This window comes from Catharus ustulatus, chromosome 32, assembly GCF_009819885.2.
Source record: "Catharus ustulatus isolate bCatUst1 chromosome 32, bCatUst1.pri.v2, whole genome shotgun sequence".
Lineage (NCBI taxonomy): Eukaryota > Metazoa > Chordata > Aves > Passeriformes > Turdidae > Catharus > Catharus ustulatus.
Window position 1 is genome coordinate 2,705,856 of NC_046252.1, and position 22,289 is coordinate 2,728,144.

The 22,289-nt window shown below is 54.9% G+C and overlaps 4 protein-coding genes across 5 annotated transcripts in view; 2 read left to right on the top strand and 2 right to left on the bottom strand.

Annotated features, from left to right (window-relative positions):
* On the bottom strand, window positions 1-4,249 carry DNAJC4 (DnaJ heat shock protein family (Hsp40) member C4). The gene is made up of 5 exons (XM_033083498.1): window positions 4,141-4,249; window positions 3,425-3,483; window positions 2,089-2,182; window positions 364-515; window positions 1-19 (listed from the first exon to the last, which is right to left on the bottom strand). Exons 1-5 carry the CDS (start codon window positions 4,165-4,167, stop codon window positions 1-3), a joined length of 351 nt encoding a protein of 116 aa, XP_032939389.1. The 5' UTR covers window positions 4,168-4,249.
* FKBP2 (FKBP prolyl isomerase 2) lies at window positions 4,232-11,407 on the top strand. Of its 2 annotated transcripts, none has more exons than XM_033083450.1 (6): window positions 4,232-4,303; window positions 4,673-4,819; window positions 7,325-7,437; window positions 8,172-8,218; window positions 9,213-9,241; window positions 11,196-11,264. In XM_033083450.1, exons 1-6 carry the CDS (start codon window positions 4,292-4,294, stop codon window positions 11,262-11,264), a joined length of 417 nt encoding a protein of 138 aa, XP_032939341.1. In that variant the 5' UTR covers window positions 4,232-4,291. The 2 variants fall into 2 exon arrangements, with proteins under 2 accessions (XP_032939341.1, XP_032939340.1); XM_033083449.1 differs by having other exon boundaries at window positions 4,237-4,303; window positions 9,213-9,249; window positions 11,203-11,407.
* Window positions 11,408-11,688: 281 nt separating this feature from the next.
* On the bottom strand, window positions 11,689-15,060 carry PPP1R14B (protein phosphatase 1 regulatory inhibitor subunit 14B). Its single transcript, XM_033083499.1, has 4 exons — window positions 14,809-15,060; window positions 13,825-13,908; window positions 13,250-13,282; window positions 11,689-11,815 (listed from the first exon to the last, which is right to left on the bottom strand). Exons 1-4 carry the CDS (start codon window positions 15,058-15,060, stop codon window positions 11,747-11,749), a joined length of 438 nt encoding a protein of 145 aa, XP_032939390.1. The 3' UTR covers window positions 11,689-11,746.
* Window positions 15,061-15,613: 553 nt separating this feature from the next.
* PLCB3 (phospholipase C beta 3) overlaps window positions 15,614-22,289 on the top strand; it is a 48,287-nt gene continuing 41,611 nt past the window's right edge. Inside the window, 4 exon segments of the mRNA XM_033083500.1 lie at window positions 15,614-15,808; window positions 16,954-17,031; window positions 20,552-20,620; window positions 22,065-22,205. Coding sequence (XP_032939391.1) covers window positions 15,614-15,808; window positions 16,954-17,031; window positions 20,552-20,620; window positions 22,065-22,205 — 483 coding nt within the window.

Sequence of the window (22,289 nt, forward strand, 5' to 3'; positions counted from 1 at the left end):
TCAAACCCCCCAGGACCCCCTCCCTAAATACACGGGACCTCCAGGACCCCCCCAAAACCCTCAGGGACGCCCCCAAACCCCTCAAACTCCTCAGGACCCCCCCTCCCCAAATCCATGGGAACCCCCAGGATCCCCCAAACCCCTTAGAGACCCCATAAAAGATCCCCAGGAGCCCCCTCCCCAAATTATGGGACCCCCAGGACCCCCCAAAACCCCCCCAGGACCACCCCCCACACCCCAAAACCCCCCCCCAGGACCCCCCCAAACGCCCCAGGGCCACCTCCCCAAATACACAGGAACACCCAAACCCCCCCAGGACCCCCCAATACCCCCAGGACCCCCCAAACTCCCCACCCCCGATACCTGGGGGGGGTCCCGGGGCTCGGGGCGGGCCCGGGGGGGTCCCGGGGGGGGGTCCCGGCGGCCCGGGGGGGGCTCAGCGCCGCGTAGGCCTCGGCCAGGAGCAGGAACCGGCCGTGGCGGGAGGGGTCCGAGGGGTCCCCGTCGGGATGGACCTGGGGGGGGGAGGGGGGTCCCAAATTGGGGAACAGCCCCCCAAAAACGGGGAGGGGTCCGAGGGGTCCCCGTCGGGGTGGACCTGGGGGGGAGGGGGGGTCCCAAATTGGGGAACAGCCCCCCAAAAACGGGGAGGGGTCCGAGGGGTCCCCGTCGGGGTGGACCTGGGGGGGGGGGGGGGCCCAAAAACGGGGGAGGGGTCGCCAAAATACCGGGACCCCCCCCCGGGATACTTGGTACGGTCCGAGGGGGTTCCCAGTGCTCCCAGTTTGTTCCAGGTCATCCCAGTTTGTTCCAGTTCACCCCGGTTTGTCCCAGTTCATCCCAGCGCTCCCAGTTCCCCCCAGTTCCCCTCAATCCCCCCCAGCTCCCCCCAGTTCCCCCAGTTTGTCCCAGTCCCTCCCAGTCCCATCCCAGTCCCATCCCAGTCCATCCCAGTCCCATCCCAGTCCATCCCAGTCCATCCCAGTCCCATCCCAGTCCGTCCCAGTCCCTCCCCAGTCCATCCCAGTCCATCCCAGTCCCATCCCAGTCCATCCCAGTCCGTCCCAGTCCGTCCCAGTCCGTCCCAGTCCATCCCAGTCCATCCCAGTTCCCCCAGTTCCATCCCAGTCCCATCCCAGTCCATCCCAGTCCCATCCCAGTTTGTCCCAGTCCCCCCCAGTCCCTCCCAGTCCATCCCAGTCCGTCCCAGTCCCTCCCAGTCCCTCCCAGTCCCGTCCCAGTCCCTCCCAGTCCAGCCCAGTCCATCCCAGTCCCATCCCAGTCCATCCCAGTTCCCCCCCAGTCCCTCCCAGTCAATCCCAGTCCCCCCCAGTCCCATCCCAGTCCATCCCAGTTCATCCCAGTCCCTCCCAGTCCCATCCCAGTCCATCCAACTCCCACCCCAGTCCCTCCCAGTCCATCCCAGTCCCCCCCAGTCCATCCCAGTCCCTCCCAGTCCCTCCCAGTCCCTCCCAGTCCCCCCCAGTCCATCCCAGTCCCTCCCAGCCCATCCCAGTCCATCCCAGTCCCCTCCCAGTCCCCTCCCAGTCCCATCCCAGTCCATCCCAGTCCCTCCCACTCCCTCCCAGTCCCATCCCAGTTTGTCCCAGTCCATCCCAGTCCCTCCCACTCCCATCCCAGTTCCATCCCAGTCCCATCCCAGTCCATCCCAGCCCCTCCCAGTCCCTCCCAGTTCCCCCCCAGTCCATCCCAGTCCCTCCCAGTCCATCCCACTCCCATCCCAGTCCCATCCCAGTCCATCCCAGTCCCCCCCAGTCCCTCCCAGTCCCATCCCAGTCCATCCCAGTCCCATCCCAGTCCCACCCCAGTCCCTCCCAGTCCCCTCCCAGTCCCATCCCAGTCCCCCCCAGTCCCTCCCAGTCCCATCCCAGTCCCTCCCAGTCCGTCCCAGTCCCCTCCCAGTCCCATCCCAGTCCCCCCCAGTCCCTCCCAGTCCCATCCCAGTCCCCCCCAGTCCCTCCCAGTCCCTCCCAGTCCCATCCCAGTCCCTCCCAGTCCCTCCCACTCCCATCCCAGTCCCTCCCAGTCCCTCCCAGTCCCCCCCAGTCCCCCCAGTTCCCCCAGTACCTCCTTGCAGCGCTCCAGGAAGGCGGTTCGGATCTCCCGGGCGGAGGCTCCGGGGCGGACCCCGAGCACCGAGTGGGGGTCGGGGGGGCCCCGCCTGGGGGGCCGGGGGAGTTTGGGGTGAATTTTGGGGATTTTGGGGCAGTTTTGGGATATTTTGGGGATTTTGGGGAATTTTGGGGTTCCCAGGTGAATTTTGGGGTGGTTTTGGGGGGGTCCCAGGTGAATTTTCGGGGTTTTTGGGACATTGTGGGGCAGTTTTTGGGTATTTTTGGGATATTTTGGGACATTTTGAGGCAGTTTTTGGGAATTTTAGGGCAGTTTTTGGGGTATTTTTTGGTATTTTGGGGTAATTCGGGACAGTTTTGGGCTATTTTTTTTGTATTTTGGGACATTTGGGGGCAGTTTTGGGTATTTTGAGGCAGTTTTAGGGTATTTTTGGGTATTTTGGGGCAATTTTTTGGTATTTTGGGGCAGTTTTTGGGGTATTTTGAGTATTTTGGGACATTTCGGGGCAGTTTTTTTTATATTTTGGGGTATTTTGGGACAATTTTTGGGTATTTCGGGGCAGTTTTTGGGTGTTTTTGGGAAGTTTTGGGTATTTTGGACCAGTTTTTGGTTATTTAGGGGCAGTTTTGGGTATTTTGAGGCAGTTTTTAGGCATCTTGGGGCAGATTTTGGGTAATTTTGGGGCCGTTTTTGGGTTTTTTGGGATATTTTGGGGATTTTGGGATATTTCAGGGCAATTTTTTGGGTATTTTGGGGACATTTTGGGTATTTGGGGCAGTTTTTAGGTATTTTTTGGGCCATTTTGGGTTATTTTGGGTATTTTGGGGAGGTTTTTTGGTATTTTGGGGCATTTTGGGGATATTTTTGGGTATTTCGGGTCAGTTTTTGGGTATTTTGGGGCAGTTTTGGGGTATTTCGGGATATTTTGGGTCAGTTTTTGGGTATTTTTTGGTATTTTGGAGCAGTTTTGGGGTATTTTGGGGGTATTTTGGGGACATTTTGGGACATTTGAGGCATTTTTTGGGTATTTGAGGACCGTGTGGGGGTATTTTGGGGCAGTTTTTGGGTATTTTGGGGCAGTTTTGGGGCAGTTTTGGGGGTATTTTAGGGTATTTTTGGGTATTTTTGGGTGTTTTTGGGGCATTTTTGGGTATTTTTGGTATTTTGGGGCAGTTTTGGGGCAGTTTTGGGGTATTTTGGGGCAGTTTTGGGGTATTTTGGGTCAGTTTTTGGGTATTTTAGGGTATTTTTGGGTATTTTTGGGTCGGTTTTTGGATATTTTTGGGTATTTTTGGGTGTTTTTGGGGTATTTTTGGTTATTTTGGCTCACCTGGTGCTGAGGCCCCTCCAGGCCCAGGCCCAGCGCGGGGGGGGCGCGGCCCGGGGCCCCTGTGGGAGCGGCCCCAATTAACGCCGTTAATTAGCAACTCATTAACCCCAAATTAACCGCTAATTAATGCTGAAAATCCACAGCTGGCGATTGTTAGCGTGACCGGAGTTAATTACCGTTAATTAGGACATTAATTACCATTAACGCAGCAATTCCCACACATTTAGCTCTTAATTACTGCTAATTAAGGCGTTAATTGCCTTTACTTGAGCTATAATTTACCCTAAAGTTCCTAAAGCTTGTTAATTGATGTTGGTAATGTTTATTAATAACGCCGTTATTAATCTTCTGCTTAGAGAATTATCGGGGACTAATTACCAACAAATCAGCTGTTAATTTATGCCAATTAGCTCATAATTATTGCTAATTAGGCCGTTAAACAACGCTCATTGTAAACTAGGAAAATATTGACAACTTGATTAGTGCCGATCGGTGTCCAGCAGCCGCGGGCCCATCGCGTGCCCCTTAATTAACACTAATTACCGCCCAGCACCGCCAATTCCCCCAGCACTAATTAACGCCAATTAACGCCGTGCCGAGCCCCGCAGCGGCCGCGCCGGGGGCTCCTCGTGCACGTGAGACGCTGGCGAGGGGCAGGGGGGCGCTAATTAGCGCTAATTTGGGGGTTAATTAACTCCCCCCGGCCCGCGCGTTACCATGGCAACCGCGCGCCGCGCCGCCATTCCCGCCGCTTCCGCTTCCGGGGGCCGGAACCGCGTGACCGGAACCACGTGATGATCATGTGACGGGGTCACACCACCGGAAGTTGCGTCACCGCGGCGATCACGTGATTCCACGGGAACCGCGATGGCGGCGGAGGTGCGGGGGGGGGGGGCGGGGAGGGGCGGATTTGGGGGGTCCTGGGGCGGAATTTTGGGGTCGGGGCAGCTCGGGGGGTGCCGAGGGGGTTTGGGGGGGGCTGGGGGGTGTTTAAGGGGGTCCCGGGGGGGGCTGGGGGGGGTTTAAGGGGGTCCCGGGGGGGCTTTGGGCGGACTGGGGCGGGTTTAGGGGGGCCGTGAGGGAGTTTGCGGGGGTCCCGCGGTGGTTTTGGGGGCGCTGAGCGGCGGGGCCGGGGCGCTGGGGGATCCCCGGAGCGCTGGGGTCACTCCGGTGACAATGACCGCTCATTAACGGCGCTAATTGCGTTAATTAATTGCGTTAATTGCGGTGCTCGGTGTCGCCCCCCAGTGGCTGCTGCTGGCGCTGGCGCTGGCGCTGCCCCCCGAGCGCCCCCAGGCGGCCGAGCCGCGCAAGGTGCAGATCGGGGTGCGGCGGCGGCCGGAGCGCTGCGGGGAGAGATCGCGGCGGGGAGACGTGCTGACCCTGCACTACTCGGTACTGGGGAAACTGGGACAAACTGGGACAAACTGGGAGCACTGGGAGCACACCGGGAGAGGGGCTGGGACGGGCTGACCCTGCACTACTCGGTACTGGGCAAACTGGGACAAACTGGGACAAACTGGGAGCACTGGGAGCACTGGGAGCACACCGGGAGAGGGGCTGGGACGGGCTGACCCTGCACTACTCGGTACTGGGCAAACTGGGACAAACTGGGAGCACTGGGAGCGCTGGGAACACACCGGGAGAGGGGCTGGGACGGGCTGACCCTGCACTACTCGGTACTGGGCAAACTGGGACAAACTGGGACAAACTGGGAGCACTGGGAGCACACCGGGAGAGGGGCTGGGACGGGCTGACCCTGCACTACTCGGTACTGGGCAAACTGGGACAAACTGGGACAAACTGGGAGCACTGGGAGCACTGGGAGCACACCGGGAGAGGGGCTGGGACGGGCTGACCCTGCACTACTCGGTACTGGGCAAACTGGGACAAACTGGGAGCACTGGGAGCACTGGGAACACACCGGGAGAGGGGCTGGGACGGGCTGACCCTGCACTACTCGGTACTGGGACAAACTGGGACAAACTGGGACAAACTGGGAGCACTGGGAGCACTGGGAGCACACCGGGAGAGGGGCTGGGACGGGCTGACCCTGCACTACTCGGTACTGGGCAAACTGGGACAAACTGGGACAAACTGGGAGCACTGGGAACACACCGGGAGAGGGGCTGGGACGGGCTGACCCTGCACTACTCGGTACTGGGCAAACTGGGACAAACTGGGACAAACTGGGAGCACTGGGAGCACACCGGGAGAGGGGCTGGGACGGGCTGACCCTGCACTACTCGGTACTGGGCAAACTGGGACAAACTGGGAGCACTGGGAGCACACCGGGAGAGGGGCTGGGACGGGCTGACCCTGCACTACTCGATACTGGGGAAACTGGGACAAACTGGGAGCACTGGGAGCACTGGGAACACACCGGGAGAGGGGCTGGGACGGGCTGACCCTGCACTACTCGGTACTGGGCAAACTGGGACAAACTGGGAGCACTGGGAGCAAACCGGGAGAGGGGCTGGGACGGGCTGACCCTGCACTACTCGATACTGGGGAAACTGGGACAAACTGGGACAAACTGGGAGGGACTGGGAGAGGGGCTGGGACACACTGGGGTTAACTGGGGGGGCCCTGGGGACATGCACTGGTCTGTACTGGTTTATACTGGTCTATACTGCTCCGTCCCAGTCCACACTGGTTGTTATTGGTCTGTCCCAGTCCGTACCGGTTTGTACTGGTTCATACTGGTACATACTGGTGTGTTCTGGTTTATGCCAATCTGTACTGGTCCGTACTGATTCATATTGGTTTGTACTGGTTCTTACTGGTCCGTACTGGTTTATACTGGTCCATACTGGTCCATCCCAGTCCATATTGGTTTTTACTGGTCCGTACCGGTCCATACTGGTTCATACTGGTGCATACTGGTTTGTACTGGTTTATACCGATCTGTACTGGTCCGTCCCAGTCCATATTGGTTTGTACTGGTTTTTACTGGTCCACACTGGTCCGTACTGGTTTTTCCTGGTCTGTACCAGTCCATACTGGTTTGTACTGGTTTGTACTGGTTCTTACTGGTCTGTACTGGTTTATACCGGTCTGTACTGGTCCGTACCGGTCCATGTTGGTTCTTACTGGTCCATACTGGTCGGTCCCAGTCCATACTGGTTTTTCTGGTCTGTCCCAGTCCATATTGGTTTGTACTGGTTCATACTGGTGCATACTGGTCCGTACTGGTTTATACTGGTCCATATTAGTCCGTACCAGTCCATATTGATTTGTACTGGTTCTTACTGGTCCGTACTGGTTTATACCGGTCTGTACTGGTCCGTACCAGTCCGTGTTGGTTCTTACTGGTCCGTACCGGTCCATACTGGTTCTTACTGGTCCATGCTGGTCTGTACTGGTTCTTACTGGTCCGTACTGGTTTATACCAATTTGTACTGGTTCGTACCAGTCCATATTGTTTTGTACTGGTTTGTACTGGTGCATACTGGTCTGTATTGGTCTGTACTGGTCCATACTGGTCCATGTTGGTTCTTACTAGTCCATAATGGTCAGTCCCAGTCCATACTGGTTTTTACTGGTCCGTACCAGTCCATACTGGTTTGTACTGGTTTATACCGGTCTGTACTGGTCCGTACAAGTCCATACTGGTTTGTACTGGTTCGTACTGGTCTGTACTGGTCCGTACTGGTTTATACTGGTCCATATTGGTCCGTCCCAGTCCGTATTGGTTTGTACTGGTTCTTACTGGTCTGTAGTGGTTTATACCGGTCTGTACTGGTCCGTACCAGTCCATACTGGTCTGTACCGGTCCTTACTGGTCCATACTGGTTCTTACTGGTCCGTACTGGTTTATACTGGTCCATATTGGTCTGTACCAGTCCATATTGATTTGTACTGGTTCTTACTGGTCCATACTGGTCCGCACTGGTGCAGGGCACGCTGGAGGACGGGACCCCCTTCGACAGCAGCCTGAGCCGGGAGCAGCCGTTCGTGTTCTCGCTGGGGACCGGACAGGTCATCAAGGGCTGGGACCAGGGGCTGCTGGGGTGAGTGACCGCTGAGTGACCACTGACCCCTGAGTGACCCCTGAGTGACCACTGACCGCTGAGTGACCACTGAGTGACCACTGAGTGACCACTGACCCACACTGACACCCCAAACTGAGACCGGACAGGTCATCAAGGGCTGGGACCAGGGGCTGCTGGGGTGAGTGACCACTGACCCCTGAGTGACCACTGACCGCTGAGTGACCACTGAGTGACCGCTGAGTGACCCCTGAGTGACCGCTGAGTGACCACTGACCCCTGAGTGACCGCTGAGTGACCGCTGAGTGACCCCTGAGTGACCACTGACCCACACTGACCCACACCGACACCCCAGACTGGGACTGGACAGGTCATCAAGGGCTGGGACCAGGGGCTGCTGGGGTGAGTGACCACTGAGTGACCAGAGTGACCACTGACCACTGAGTGACCACTGAGTGACCGCTGAGTGACCCCTGAGTGACCACTGAGTGACCACTGACCACTGAGTGACCACTGAGTGACCACTGAGTGACCACTGAGTGACCACTGACCAGCACTGACCACTGAACTGGGAGCACTGGGGGTCACTGGGGACCCTCAAAATGGGGGAGGGGGGGAAATTCCCAAATTTTGGGGCTGGGATTTTTGGGGTGAATTCCCGGATTTTTGGGGTGAATTTTGGGATTTTGGGGCTCTGGGATTTTTTTGGGTGAATTTTGGGATTTCGGCCGCGCTGACCCCGCCCCTCCCCCCAGGATGTGCGAGGGGGAGAAGAGGAAACTGGTGATCCCCCCGGAGCTGGGTGAGACCCCGAAAATGGGGAGGGGGGGGGACCCCGAAATGGGGAGGGGGGGGGACCCCGAAATGGGGAGAGGGACCCCGAAAACCGCCCCAAAAATCGGGGGGGAAATCCCAAAAATTGGGGGAAATCCCGAAATTTGGGGGGAATCCTGGAATTTGGGGTGGGGGAGACACAAAAACTGGGGAGGGGGAGGTCCCTAAAATGGGGAGGGGACCCAAAAAATCGGGGTGGGAAAAAAACCCAAAAAAAATCCAAAAAAAACCCCAAAAAATCCCAAAAAATCCCAAAATTGGGGGGGGGGGTGACCCCAAAAAGGGCCCCAAAAATGGGGAGAATCCCAAATTTGGGGAGAATCCTGGAATTTGGGGAATCCTGAAATTTGGGGGGAATCCTGAAATTTGGGGGATCCCAAAATTTGGGGTGGGGGAGACACAAAAATTGTGGGAGGGGGAGGTCCCTAAAATGGGGGGGACCCCAAAAATCGGGGTGGGAAAAAAAACCAAAAAAAACCCAAAAAAAAACCCCCAAAAAATACAAAAAAAACCCAAAAAATCCCAAAAAATCCAAAAATTGGGGGGGTGACCCCAAAAACCGCCCCAAAAATCTGAGGGGAAATCCTGAAAATTGGGGGGAAATCCTGAAATTTGGGGGATCCCAAAATTTGGGGGGAAATCCCAAAAATTGGGGAGAATCCCGGAATTTGGGGGGTCCCAAAATTTGGGGTGGGGGAGACACAAAAATTCGGGGAGGGGGAGGGGGAAAACCCAAAAAAACCCCAAAAATTGGGGGGGGGGAGGTCCCTAAAATGGGGAGGGACCCCAAAAATCGGGGTGGGAAAAAAACCCAAAAAAGCCCAAAAAAACCCCAAAAAAATCCCAAAAAATCCCAAAAATTTGGGGTGACCCCAGAGTGACCCCAGAGTGACCCCAGAGTGACCCCACTGACCCCAGAGTGACCCCACTGACCCCACTGACCCCTGCCCATCCCCCCCCAGGCTATGGGGACCGAGGGGCCCCCCCCCAAAATCCCAGGTGAGTCCTGACCCCCCCCAGGGGGATTTGGGGGAAAATTTGGGGATTTTGGGGTTTGGGAGGGAATGGGGGGATTTTGGGGGGGCTGAGGCGATTTTTGGGGTGAATTTTTGGGATTTAGGGAGGGATTTTTGGGTGACTTTTGGGGTGAATTTTGGGTGATTTTGGGGCAAATTTCAGCCCCATTTTTGGGGTTAATTTTGGGATTTCAGGGAGGGATTTTTGAGTTAATTTTGGGTGATTTTGGGGTGAATTTCGGTGCCATTTTTGGGTTAATTTTGGGTGATTTTGGGGCGAATTTTGGTGCCATTTTTGGGGTGAATTTGGGGTGAATTTTGGGATTTCAGGGAGGGATTTTTGGGGTGAATTTTGGGGTTTCAGGAAGGGATTTTTGAGTTAATTTTGGGTGATTTTGGGGTGAATTTTGGGGTGAAGTTCAGCGCCATTTTTGGGTTAATTTTGGGGATTTAGGGAGGGATTTTTGGGGTGGATTTTTGGGATTTAGAGAGGGATTTTTGAGTTAATTTTGGGGCGAATTTTGGGTGATTTTGGGGTAATTTCAGCGCCATTTTTGGGGTGATTTTTGGGGATTTAGGGAGGAATTTTTGGGGTGAATTTTTGGGTGATTTTGGGGTTTAAGGGAGGGATTTTTGGGGTGAATTTTGGGGTTTCAGGGAGGGATTTTTGGGTTAATTTTGGGTGATTTTGGGGTGAATTTCAGTGCCATTTTTGGGGTGAATTTTGGGTTAATTTTGGGGTTTCAGGGAGGGATTTTTGGGTGATTTTGGGTTAATTTTGGGTGATTTTGGGGTGAATTTCAGCACCATTTTTGGGGTGAATTTTGGGGTGAATTTTGGGATTTAAGGGAGGGATTTTTGAGTTAATTTTGGGTGATTTTGGGGCGAATTTTGGGTGATTTTGGGGTAATTTCAGCGCCATTTTTGGGGTGAATTTTGGGTGGTTTTGGGGATTTAGGGAGGAATTTTGGGGTGAATTTTGGGTGATTTTGGGGACAGATTTCAGCGATATTTTTGGGGTGAATTTTGGGGTTTCAGGGAGGGATTTTTGGGTTAACTTTGGTTGATTTTGGGGTGAATTTCGGTGCCATTTTTGGGGTGAATTTTGGGTGATTTTGGGACAAATTTCAGCGATATTTTTGGGGTGAATTTTGGGGATTTAGGGAGGAATTTTTGGGGTGAATTTTTGGGTTAATTTTGGGATTTCAGGGAGGGATTTTGGGGCGAATTTTGGGTGATTTAGGGACAAATTTCAGCCCCATTTTTGGGGTGATTTCAGCGGGATTTGGGGGCGGATCTGGGGGTCTCAGGGGGGTTTTGGGGAGGGATTTTCGGGGTGAATTTTTGGGTTAATTTTGGGGATTTAGGGAGGGATTTTTGGGTTAATTTTGGGTGATTTTGGGTTTTCAGGGAGGGATTTTTGGGGCGAATTTTGGGTGATTTTGGGGTGAATTTCAGCCCCATTTTTGGGGTGATTTCCGCGCGATTTGGGGGCGGGTCTGGGGGACTCGGGGGTTTTGGGGTGAATTTTGGGTTAATTTTGGGGTTTCAGGGAGGGATTTTTGGGTGATTTTTAGGTGAATTTTGGGTGATTTTGGGGTAATTTCAGCCCCATTTTTGGGCTGATTTCAGCAGGATTTGGGGGCGGATTTTGGGGTCTCGGGGGGGTTTTGGGAAGGGATTTTTGGGGCGAATTTTGGGTGATTTTTGGGGTTTCAGGGAGGGATTTTTGGGTTAATTTTGGGTGATTTTGGGACAAATTTCAGCCCCATTTTTGGGCTGATTTCAGCGGGATTTTGGGGCAGATTTTGGGGTCTCGGGGGGTTTTGGGGAGGGGGTTTTGGGGTGAATTTTGGGTGATTTTGGGGCGGGTCTGGGGGTCTCGGGGGGGTTTTGGGGAGGGGGTTTCGGGGCCCTGACCCCCCCCCCGCCCCAGGGGGGGCCGTGCTGATTTTCGAGGTGGAGCTGCTGAAGATCGAGCGGCGCCCGGAGCTTTAGGGGACCCCAAAACCCCCGGAATTCACCCCAAATTCCCCCCAATCCCCCTCCCCCAATCCAGGATTTTGGGGTCCCCCCTGGTTTTTTTTTTTTTTTGTGCAGAAAACCCCAAATTTCGGGGTCAATAAAGGGTTAAACCAAAAGGATTTTCTGGATTTTTTTTTTTTTTGGGGTGAAAAACGACAAAAAAAGGGGAGGGGGCACCCCCCAAAAATGTCAAATCTGCTTTTATTAAACCCATATAAAAACAACCCCGACCCCCCCACCCCCCCCCCAATTTAAAAAAAAAAAAAAAAAAAAAAAAAAAAAAAAGCCCCAAAACCCCCCAAATTCCCCCCAAAATCCCCCCAAAACCAGTGGGGGAGGGGGGGTGATTATCGCTGCAGGGGGGGCCCCAAAAGGGGGAGGGGTCCCCAAGAAGGGGTGGGGGAGGGGCTGGGGGTCCCCCCGGGTTTTTTGGGGGGATTTCCCCGGATTTGGGGTCATTTCTTCTGGGGGGTGTTGAGTTTCTGCATCCCCCGAATCTTCTCCAGGAGATCCCCCACGAACGCCTGGGGGGGCACGGGGGGGTCAGGGCGCCCCAAAACCCCCCCGGGACCCCCAAAATCCACCCCAAAATCCTGGGGGATCCAACCCCAAAATCCCTGAAATTCCCTCCCAAAAATTCCCCCAAAATCCTCCCCAAAATCCTCCCAAAATCACAGGAATTGACCCCAAAATCTCCCCCAAAATGGGACCCCCCCACCCAAAAAAGGAACCCAGAACCCCCCAAAATTCCCCAAATTCCCAAAATCCCAAAAATTCCCCAAATCCCCAAATTGCCAAAAATCCCCAAAATTCCCAAATCCCCTCCAAACCCCCCAAAATTCCCTAAATTCCCCAAATCCCAAAAATTCCCCAAAATTTCCAAAATCCCCAAAAAACCCCCCGAGTTCCCAAATCCCCCAAAATTCCCCAAAATCACTCAAACCCCCCAAATCCCCCCAAATTCCCAAATTGCCAAAAATCCCCCCAAATCCCCAAAAATTCCCCAAGTTCCAAAATTCGCCAAATCCCCCAAAATTCTCCAAAATCACCCAAATCCCCCAAAATCCCCAAATCCCCTCAAAACCCCCCAAAATTCCCTAAATTCCCCAAAATCCCCCAAGTTCCCAAATCCCCCCAAATTCCCAAAAATCTCAAAAATTCCTCAAATTCCCAAAAATCTCCCCAAATCCCCAAAATCCCAAAAATCCGCCAAGTTCCGAAATTCACAAAATCCCCCAAAATCCCTGAACCTCCCAAATTCCCAAAAATCCCCCAAGTCCTCAAATCCCCCAAAATTCCCAAAAATCCCCGCCAAATCCCACAAGTTCCCAAATTCCCCAAATCCCCCAAAATCACTCAAATCCCCCAAATTCCCACAATCTCAAAAATCCCCCCAAAATCCCCCAAGTTCCCAAATCCCCCAAAATTCTCCAAAATCCCCCAAATCCCCCCCAAATCCCAAAATCCCCCAAAGTCCCACAAATTCCTAAAAATTCCCCAAGTTCCCAAATTCCCCAAATTCTCCAGAACCTCCCAGAAATTCCCAACACCCCCCAAAATTCCCAAAAATCCGCTAAATTCTCAAATCCTCCCAAAATCACCCAAACCCCCCAAAATTCCCCAAAAATCCCCCCAAATTCCCAAAAATCCCAAATTCCCCAAAATTCCCAAAAACCCCCCAAAATTCCCTAAATTCCCCCAAATCTGCCAAGTTCCCAAATTCCCCAAATCCCCCAAAATTCCCAAATTGCCAAAAATCTCCCCAAATTCCCCAGAACCCCCCAAATTCCAAAATCCCAAAAATCCCCCAAATCCTAAAAAACCGCCCAAATCCTTAAAATCCCCCAAATTCCCCCAAAATCACCCAAACCCCCCAAAATCCCCCAAGTTCCCAAAAATCCCAAAAATCCCAAATTCCCCCAAATTCCCCCAAATCCCCCCAGTCCGGCCCCGCTCACCTCGGTGGGTTTGTAACAGTCAACGAGGATTTCCTGGGGGCACAGCGGGGTCAGGGCTGGGGACCCCAAAACTCCCCGGGGGATTTGGGGGGGATTTGGGGATTTTTGGGGAGTTTTGGGGTTGGTTTGGGGTGAATTTGAGGTAATTTTGGGGTGATTTTAGGATTTTTGGGGTGATTTTTGGGTGAGTTTTAGGATGATTTTGGGGTAATTTTTGGGGTGATTTTTAGGATGATTTTTGGGTGAATTTGAGGTGATTTTGAGGGGGATTTTTGGGGTTTTTGGGGATTTTGGGAGGATTTTGAGTTAATTTTTAGGATGATTTATGGGTTATTTTTAGGATGATTTTTTGGTGTAATTTTTGGGATGATTTTTGGGGGATTTTGGGGTTATTTTGGGGGATTTTTTTGATTTTTGGGGTGATTTTGAGGTGATTTTGGGGTAATTTTTGGGGTTATTTCTGAGGTGATTCTGGGTTATTTTTGGGGTGATTTGGGTTTTTTTCAGGGCGGTTCAGGTGATGATTTGGGGTTATTTTTGGGGTGATTTGGGGTTTTTTTGGGTGGGTTCAGTACCTGTACGCGGGCGCTCCGCGCGCCGTCGCTCTCCATGTCCAGCAGCTCGTCCACGTCGATCTCCAGCTCCGGGATCTCCTCCTCCTGCTCCGGGACAGGGACAGGGAGAGAGAGAGAGAGACCCCCGGTCAGGGAGAGACCCCCGGAATGGGGGAGGGGGGGAACAGAGGGGTCCCGGGGCCAGTCCCGGTGTCACCCTGACCCTGCCTGTCCCCGGTTCCTGATCCAATTGCTTCCCTATTTCCATTCCCCGTTCCCTTATCCCGGTTCCTGATCCCACCCCGGTTCCCGGTGCCAGTTCCTGATCCCACTCCCAATCCCGATCTGGTTCCCGTTCCCAGTCCCATCCCCGGTTCCCGTTCCCATTCCCGTTCCCATTCCCGGTCCCGGTTCCCGATCCAATCCCCGGTTCCCGGTTCCCGTTCCCGGTACCCGGCAGTCGTAGAGCGCCGTCAGCTGCCCCAGGATCCGATCCCGATCCCGTTACCGATCCCATCCCCGGTTCCCGTTCCCGGTTCCCGTTCCCATCCCCGGTTCCCGGTACCCGGCAGTCGTAGAGCGCCGTCAGCTGCCCCAGGACCCGATCCCGTTACCGATCCCGATCCCATTCCCGTTATCAATCCCATCCCCGGTTCCCATTCCCGGTTCCGATCCCATCCCCGGTTCCCGTTCCCGTTTCCCGTTCCCGGTACCCGGCAGTCGTAGAGCGCCGTCAGCTGCCCCAGGACCCGATCCCGATCCCGTTACCGATCCCATCCCCGGTTCCCGTTACCGATCCCATTCCCATCCCCGGTTCCCGTTCCCGGTTCCCGGTCCCGGTTCCCGTTCCCAGTACCTGGCAGTCGTAGAGCGCCGTCAGCTGCCCCAGGATCCGATCCCGTTACCGATCCCATCCCCGGTTCCCGTTCCCGTTACCGATCCCATCCCCGGTTCCCGTTACCGATCCCATTCCCGGTTCCCGTTCCCGGTTCCCGTTCCCGGTACCCGGCAGTCGTAGAGCGCCGTCAGCTGCCCCAGGATCCACTCCTCCAGGTGCAGCCGCTTGCGGAGCTCCCTGCGGTCGTAGCGCACCGTGACCTTCCCGCGGCCCCGCCCCGGGCCCTCCTCGGCCGCCGCCGCCGCCGCCGCCGCCCCGGGCGCGAAGCACACGCGGGGCCCGGCCTGGGCTCCGGGGGCCCCGCCCGGGGCTGCGGGGGCGGCCGGGGGGGGCCCGGGGCCGCCGCGCGGCTCCGCCATGCCGGGACCACCGACCGGAAACGGCCACGCCCCCAACGGGGCCCCGCCCACCGGCACCGGCCACGCCCCTCCCGCGCCGCCACCGGCGCCGCTTCCGCCGCCTTTGTGTGCGGGCCACGCCCACCCCCGGGGGGGCACGCCCATAAAGGGGCGTCACAATTTGGCCACGCCCCCTCGTAGATACGATAGTGTAATTAAGCCACGCCCATTTCCGGTTCAACGGGAGGGCACGCCCCTCGGGTCACGCCTATTCATGCCCCGCCCCCTCCCATTCGCAGCCACGTTTTGGCCACGCCCCCTCCTTGGCCCCGCCTCTCCATCCCGGTCACGCCTCCCTTCTTGGCCCCGCCTATCCCATCTGGTCTCGTCCCTCCTTGACCCCGCCTTCTCCATTTGGTCCCGCCCCCTCCTTGGCCCCGCCCCCTCTTTGACCCGCCCCTCACTATACTGACCCCGCCCCCTCCTTGCCCCGCCTCTTCCTCTCCACCCCGCCCCCTCCTTGCCCCCGCCCCCTCCTTGGCCCCGCCCCCTCCTTGGCCCCGCCCCTCCCGCCATGGCGGCGCCGCTCCCGGTCCCGGACCCGGGCTCGGTCTCGGGTTCGGAGCCCGGTCCTGGTTCCGGTTCGGGCCCCGGTCCTGGTTCCGGTTCTGCCCCGGTCCCGGTCCCGGTCCCGTCCGCGCTCCCGCTGGAGCCGCCGCGCGTGCCCGAGCTGCTGGTGCGGGGCAGCAAGTTCATCCGCTGGGAGGAGGTGAGCGAACCGAACCGGACCGGGCCGAACCGAACCGGACCGGACAGAACCGAGCCGAGCCGGACCGAGCCGAGCCGGGCCGGACCGAGCCCGGCCGGACCGAGCCCCGGGACCCCCCGAACCCGATCCCGGCACCCCCGAACCGAACCGAGCCCCGAACCCCCAGAGTGACCCGGAAAGTTCCAGACGGACCCGGAACCGCCCGGGACCCCCCCGGGACCCCCCGGGACCCCCAAACCCCCCCAGACCCCCCCGTGACCCCAATTCCCGGCCTGACCCCGATTTTGGGGTCAGAATTCGGAAATTCGGAAATTCGGGAATTTGGGTCCCCTCCCCTCCCCCCCCTCCGGGACCCCCCCCCAATTTCCCCCCCGCGGTGGGGGAGGGGCTCCAGTCCCGGGGTTCCCCCTTTTTGGGGCGCGGCCCCTCCCCCACCCCGGGATTTATGGGGGGCAAAGTCCGGGGGGGAGGGGCGGGGGCGGCCCCGGGACTGGGGGGGATTTGGGGGGTCCTGGGGGGGGTTTTGGGGGGTCCCGGGGGAATTTTGGGGGGTCCGGGGGGGATTTGGGGGGTCCTGGGGGGGGTTTTGGGGGGTCCTGGGGGGGTTTTGGGGGCTTTTGGGTTTTTTGGGATTTTTTTGGGGGATTTTTGAGTTTTTTTCGGGGGAGTTTTTGGGGACCCCGGGGGATTTGGAGTTTTTTTGGGTTTTTTTTTGTTTTTTCAGGGGGGGGATTTTGGTTTTTTTTCGGGGTTTTTCTGTTTTTTTTGGGGGGTTTTGGGTTTTTCGGGGTTTTTTTTGTTTTTTCGGGGTTTTTCTGGTTTTTTTTGAGAGGGGTTTTGGGTTTTTTTGGGGGGGGTTTGGGGGTTTTTCTGTTTTTTTCGGGGGATTTTGGTTTTTTTCGGGGAGTTTTGGGTTTTTTTGGGCTTTTTGGGGATTTTTCTGATTTTTTTCGGGGGCGTTTTGGGGGGATTTTGGATTATTTGGGTTTTTTTTGGGGTTTTTCTGTTTAGTTTTCGGGGGTTTTTTGTTTTTTTGAGGGGGTTTTTTGGTTTTTTTGGGTTTTTTCTGTTTATTTTTCAGGAGGTTTCGGGTTTTTTCCGGGGGTCTTTGGGGTCTCAGTCTCTCTCTTTTTTTTCCCCCCCAGGAGCCCCCCAGCCACACCCCGGTGACGCTCAGGGTGGATCCCGACGGATTCTTCCTGTTCTGGACGGGGCCGAGCACGGTGAGACCCCAAAAATGGCCCCAAAAATACCCCAAAATTATCCCAAAAACACCCCAAAAACGGCCCCAAAATTACCCCAAAGGGACCCCAAAAACGGCCCGAAATTACCCCAAAAACGGCCCAAAACCAGCCCCAAAAACGGCTCAAAAATACCCCAAAGGGACCCCAAAAACAGCCCCAACAACGGCCCAAAGACAGCCCAAAAATTACCCCAAAGGGACCCCAAAATTACCCCAAAATGGCCCCAAAATTACTCCAAAAAAACCCGAAATGACCCCAAAAGGGATCCTGAAATCCCTCCAGAAGTGACGCCAAAATGTCCCTAAAAAAACCCCAAAATATCCCAAAAAAAACCGAAAAACCCCAAAAATGTCTTAAAAAAACCCCCAAAAATATCCCTAAAAAACCCCAAAAATGTCCCAAAAAATGTCCCCAAAAAACCCAAAAAATGTCTCAAAAAAACCCCCAGAAATGTCCCCGGAGTGACCCCAAAACTGACCCAAAAAATGTCCCAAAAATCCCCAAAAGTGACCCCAAAGTGACCCCGAAAATGGCCCCAAAATGGGCCCAAAGTGACCCTGAAAAAACCTGAAATGACCCCAAAAGGGACCCCGAAATTCCTCCAGAAGTGACCCCAAAAATGTGCAAACAATGTCCCAAAAAATGTCCCAAAAATCCCAAAAAAAAAACCCCCAAAATGTCCCTAAAAACCCCAAAAACGTCCCCAAAAAACCCCAAAAATGTCCCAAAAAATGTCCCCAAAAAGCCCAAAAAATGTCTCAAAAAAAACCCCAAAAATGTCCCCGGAGTGACCCCAAAAGTGACACCAAAAATGTCCCAAAAAATCCCCAAAAGTGACCCCAAAGTGACCCCGAAAATGGCCCCAAAATGGGCCCAAAGTGACCCCAAAAAACCCCGAAATGACCCCAAAAGGGATCCCGAAATCCCTCCAGAAGTGACCCCAAAAATGTCCCAAAAAATCCCCAAAAGTGTCCCTAAAAAACCCAAAAAAAAAACCCCAAAATTGTCCCAAAAAACCCCAAAAATGTGCCAAAAATGTCTCAAAAAAACCTGAAAAAAAACTCTAAAAATGCCCCAAAAAACCCCAAAAATGTCCCAAAGAAAACCCTCCAAAAACCCTAAAAATTTCCCCAAAAAAACCCGAAATAAGTCCCAAAAATGTCCCAAAAAAACCCCAAAAATGTCCCCGGAGTGACCCCAAAAGTGACCCCAAAAGTGTCCCCAAAATGTGACCAAAAATGCCCCAAAAATCCCCCAAAAAAACTCTAAAAATGTCCCTAAAAAACCCCAAAAAGTCCCAAAAGACCCCAAAAAACCCCAAAAATGTTCCAAAAATGTCCCCAAAAAACCAAAAAATGTCTCAAAAAAACTCCCAAAAATGTCCCCGGAGTGACCCCAAAAGTGACCCAAAAAATGTCCCAAAAGTGACCCCAAAGTGACCCCGAAAATGGGCCCAAAGTGACCCCAAAAAACCCCGAAATGACCCCAAAAGGGACCCCGAAATTCCTCCAGAAGTGACCCCAAAAGTGTCCCCAAAATGTCCCCAAAAAAAACCCAAAAATGTCCCAAAAATCCCCCAAAAAAACCCCAAAAAGTCCCAAAAAAATCCCCAAAAATGTCCCAAAAATCCCAAAAAATGTCTTAAAAAAAACCCAAAAAATATCCCTAAAAAACCCCGAAAATGGCCCCAAAAAACCCCAAAAATGTCCCTAAAAAACCCCAAAAAGTTCCCCAAAAAAACCCCAAAAATGTCCCCAAAAATGTCCCTAAAAAACCCCAAAAAGTCCCAAAAAAACCCCAAAAATGTCCCAAAAAAACCCCCAAAAATGTCCCAAAAATCCCCAAACCCCCCAAAAATGTCCCCAGAGTGACCCCAGAGTGACCCCACCCCCCCACTCCCCTCCCCCCCCCTTATCATCCCCCCCCAGCCGGAATTTGGGGCGGATTTGGGGGAATTTTGGGGCCCCTCCCCCCCCGGGCCGGATGCGGGGTCCCCTGGGAGGGGGGGGAGGGGCGGGGGGAGGGGGGGCCGCTTTTCCCACGCCCCTCCCCCACCCTGCCCCGGAAATGCCCCCGCCCCTCCCCCACCCGGAAACCGCTCCCGGTTTGGGACAAATTTGGGATCCGGGAACGAATTTTGGGGTCCCTGATCCAAATTTCGGGGTCCCTGGTCCCATTTTTTGGGTCTCTGATCCCAGTTTCGGGGTCTTGATCCCAATTTTTGGGTCCTTGATCCATTTTTGGGGTTTCTGACCCCATTTTTCGGGGTTTCTAATCCCAATTTTAGGATCCCTGATCCCGTTTTTTGGGTTTCTGATCCCATTTTTGGGATCCCTGATCCCAATTTCGGGTTCTTGATCCCGTTTTCGGGGTCCCTCATCCCATTTTTGGGGTCCCTGGTCCTATTTCAGGTTCTTGATCCCATTTTTAGGATCCCTGATCCCATTTTTGGGATCCCATATCCCATATTTTGGGTCCCTGATCCAAATTTCGGGTTCTTGATCCCATTTTTTTGGGGTCTCTGATCCCATTTTTGGGGTCCCATATCCCATTTTTTGGGGTTTCTGATCCCATTTTTTGGGTCTCTGATCCCAATTTCGGGTTCTTGATCCTGTTTTTGGTTCCCTGATCCCAATTTTGGGGTTTCTGATCCCATTTTTGGGGTTTTGATCCCAATTTTGGGTCCCTGACTCCATTTTTTGGGTCCCTGGTTCCCTTTTTGGGGTTCCTGATCCCATTTTTTGGGTCTCTGATCCCATTTTTGGGTCCCTGACCCATTTTCGGGGTCCCTGGTCCCATTTTTTGTGTCCCTGATCCCAATTTTGGGGTCCCTGATCCAGTTTTGGGGTCTCTGACCCTGTTTTTTGGGTCCATGACTCAATTTTTTGGGTTTCTGATCCCGTGTTTGGGGTCCCTGACCTGATTTCAGGGTCCCTGACCCCATTTTTTGGGGCACCTGACTCCATTTTTGCGGTTTCTGGTCCCGTTTCTTGGGTCCCTGATCCCATTTCTCAGAGTTCCTGACTCCGATTTCGGGGTCCCTGATCCATTCTTGGGGTCCCTGACCTGATTTCGGGGTCCCTGATCCCATTTTGGGATCCCTGATCCATTTTCAGGGTGCCTGATCCCATTTTTTGGGGTCCCAGATCCCCTTTTTGAGGTCCCTGACTCCATTTTTTTGGGTCCCTGATCCCATTTCGGGGTCCCTGTTCCCATTTTGGGGTCCCTGATCCCCTTTTTGAGGTCCCATATCCCATTTTTTGGGGTCTCTGCCCCATTTTTTGGGTCCCTGACTCCATTTTTGAGGTCCCTGATCCCATTTTGGGATCCCATATCCCATTTTTGGGTCCCTGGTCCCATTTTCGGGGTCCCATATCCCAATTTCGGGTTTTCTGATCCATTTTGGGATCCCATATCCCATTTTTGGGGTCCCTGACCCAATTTGGGGTCCCTGATCCCATTTTTTTGGGGTCCCTGATCCGTTTTTGGGGTCCCACAGGAGGTGGAGCTCGTGGACATCCTCAGCATCCGCGACACCCGGACCGGGCGCTTCGCCCGCGCGCCCAAGGTGGGGCCGGACCGGGGGGGCTGGGGGGGGCTGGGGGGGCCTGGGGGGGTCTGGGGTCTCTGATCCCGATTTGGGGCAGTTTGACCCCGTTTTGGGGGGGTTTGACCCCGTTTTGGGGGGGTTGGAGCTCGTTTTGGGGGGTCTGGGTCCGTTTTTGTTGTTTTTTGGCCCCTTCCTGGGTGGTTCTGGGCCCGGTTCCGATGGTTCTGGCACAGTTTGGGGTCTGTGGCCGCAGGACCCCGGAAAGGGGGGGGCTCTGGGCGGTTCTGGGTCCGTTTTGGGGGGTTCTGATTCCAATTTGGGTGGCTCTGGTCCTATTCTGGGCGGTTCTGAACCCGTTTCTGTTGGTTCTGATCCCATTTCTGTTGGTTCTGACCCGTTTTTGCTGGTTCTGGTTCATTTTTCCTGGTTCTGACCCATTTCTCCTGGTTCTGACCCGTTTCTGATGGTTCTGACCCGTGTTTGCCGGTTCTGATCCCATTTTGGGTCACTCTGACCCCGTTTCTCCTGGTTCTGGTCCGTTTTTGCCGGTTCTGACCCCGTTTCTGTTGGTCCTGACCCGTTTTTGCTGGTTCTGGTCCCTTTTCTGTTGGTTCTGACCCCGTTTCTGTTGTCTCTGATCCATTTCTCCTGGTTCTGATCGCATTTCTCCTGGTTCTGGTCCGTTTTTGCTGGTCCTGACCCCGTTTTTGCCGGTTGTGATCCTGTTTCTGTTGGTTCTGATCCCATTTCTCCTGGTCCTGACCCATTTCTTCTGGTTCTAACCCATTTTTCCTGGTTCTGACCCTGTTTCTCCTGGTTCTGATCCCATTTCTGTTGGTTCTGCCCCTGTTTCTCCCGGTTCTGACCCTGTTTCTCCCGGTCCTGACCCGTTTTTTCCCGGTCCTGGTCCCATATCTCGTGGTCCTGACCCGTTTCTCCCGGTCCTGACCCGTTTTTTGCCGGTCCTGACCCGTTTTTTCCCGGTTCTAACCCGTTTCTGCCGGTCCTGACCCGTTTTTTCCCGGTTCTGGTCCCATTTCTGTGGGTTCTAACCCGCTTCTCCCGGTCCTGACCCGTTTTTTTCCCGGTTCTAACCTGTTTCTCCCGGTCCTGACCCGTTTTTTCCCGGTCCTGACCCCGTTTTTTCTGGTTCTGACCCTATTTCTGCCGGTCCTGACCCGTTTTTTGCCGGTTCTGGTCCCATATCTCGTGGTCCTGACCCGTTTTTTCCCGGTCCTGACCCGTTTTTTCCCGGTTCTGGTCCCATATCTCCTGGTCCTGACCCGTTTTTTCCCGGTCCTGACCCGTTTTTTCCCGGTTCTGGTCCCATATCTCGTGGTCCTGACCCGTTTCTCCCGGTTCTGACCCGTTTTTTCCCGGTTCTGGTCCCATTTCTGTGGGTTCTAACCCGTTTTTTCCCGGTCCTGACCCGTTTTTTCCCGGTTCTGGTCCCCGTGGGCAGGACCCCCGCACGCGGGACGCGCTGGGCTTTGGTCACCCCGGGGGTCCCGACCCCCAGCGCCTGCTGACCGTGGTGCACGGCCCCGACCTCGTCACCCTCGGCTTCCTCAACCTGCTGGCCGTGCAGGACGGGGAGGCCAAGGTGGGATGGGGGCTGGGGGGGTTTGGGGGGGATTTTGGGGGCAATTTTGGGGGGATTTGGGGGGTTTGGGGGGTATTTTGGGGG